Raw genomic sequence first — 817 nt, 5'->3', positions numbered from 1 at the left:
ATTTTTATATTTTATACTTTATATTTTATATTTATACTTTATACTTTATAGACTATTATTATATCTATACTTTATACACTATAACCTATTAATATAGATATACACTATTATTATATGTTTCCACTATTATTATATCTATTTTTGTTTTTATTCTATGTTATTGTTTGAATAGGGAACGTAGCTCAGTTGGTAGAGCGTAAGTCTCATAATCTTAAGGTCGTGAGTTCGATACTCACCGTTCCCACCTTTTTGTACATCTATATGACATCTATTACTATATTTTTACATCTATTAAACTTATATATTCCTTTTATTATACTTTTAGTGTACACTCTATTCTTTTATATTATCTATACTATTTTATACTATTTTATACTATCTTATACTACTTATACTACTTATAGTGTTTTATACTATGTAACTACTACTTCCTTTCCTTATATTCTTACTATCCCTATTAACTTTATTACCTTTATTACCTTTACTACCTTTACTACCTTTTATTATCTTTACTTTTGATATATGTGTTCTAGATATCATCCACCTCTGTACTTATGTACTTATCTGATAATGGGCATATGGCGCAATGGAAACGCATCAGACTTCGGATCTGAGGATTGCAGGTTCGATCCCTGCTATGCTCGTCTTTTTATCTATAACTTATCCTTATATTATATATACACCTTTATCTATACTATTATACTTATCCTATTTATATTATATATACTATACACTATTCTATTTATACACTATACTTTATATACTATTATTATTTTTATTATTTATAGACTATACACTATTCTATTATCTATACTTT

At 24.7% G+C, this 817-nt stretch overlaps 1 protein-coding gene across 1 annotated transcript, besides 3 other annotated features; it reads left to right on the top strand.

Annotated features, from left to right (window-relative positions):
* Window positions 1–36: a sequence feature (AT_rich).
* A 150-nt stretch (window positions 37–186) lies between these two features.
* EDI_038150 (uncharacterized protein) lies at window positions 187–519 on the top strand (the record flags this gene model as incomplete). The annotated part of the gene is made up of 1 exon (XM_001735607.1): window positions 187–519. A coding segment is annotated over one exon (333 nt), but the record flags the coding sequence as incomplete, so codon positions are not given.
* Window positions 343–388: a microsatellite.
* Window positions 520–689: 170 nt separating the features above from the next.
* Window positions 690–817: part of a microsatellite that runs on past the window's edge.

The sequence above is a fragment of the Entamoeba dispar genome, genomic scaffold (assembly GCF_000209125.1).
Source record: "Entamoeba dispar SAW760 scf_1105229459295 genomic scaffold, whole genome shotgun sequence".
Classification (NCBI taxonomy): domain Eukaryota; phylum Evosea; order Mastigamoebida; family Endamoebidae; genus Entamoeba; species Entamoeba dispar.
The sequence above is the reverse complement of the archived record's forward strand: the minus strand, read 5'-3'. Positions and strand labels throughout refer to the sequence as shown.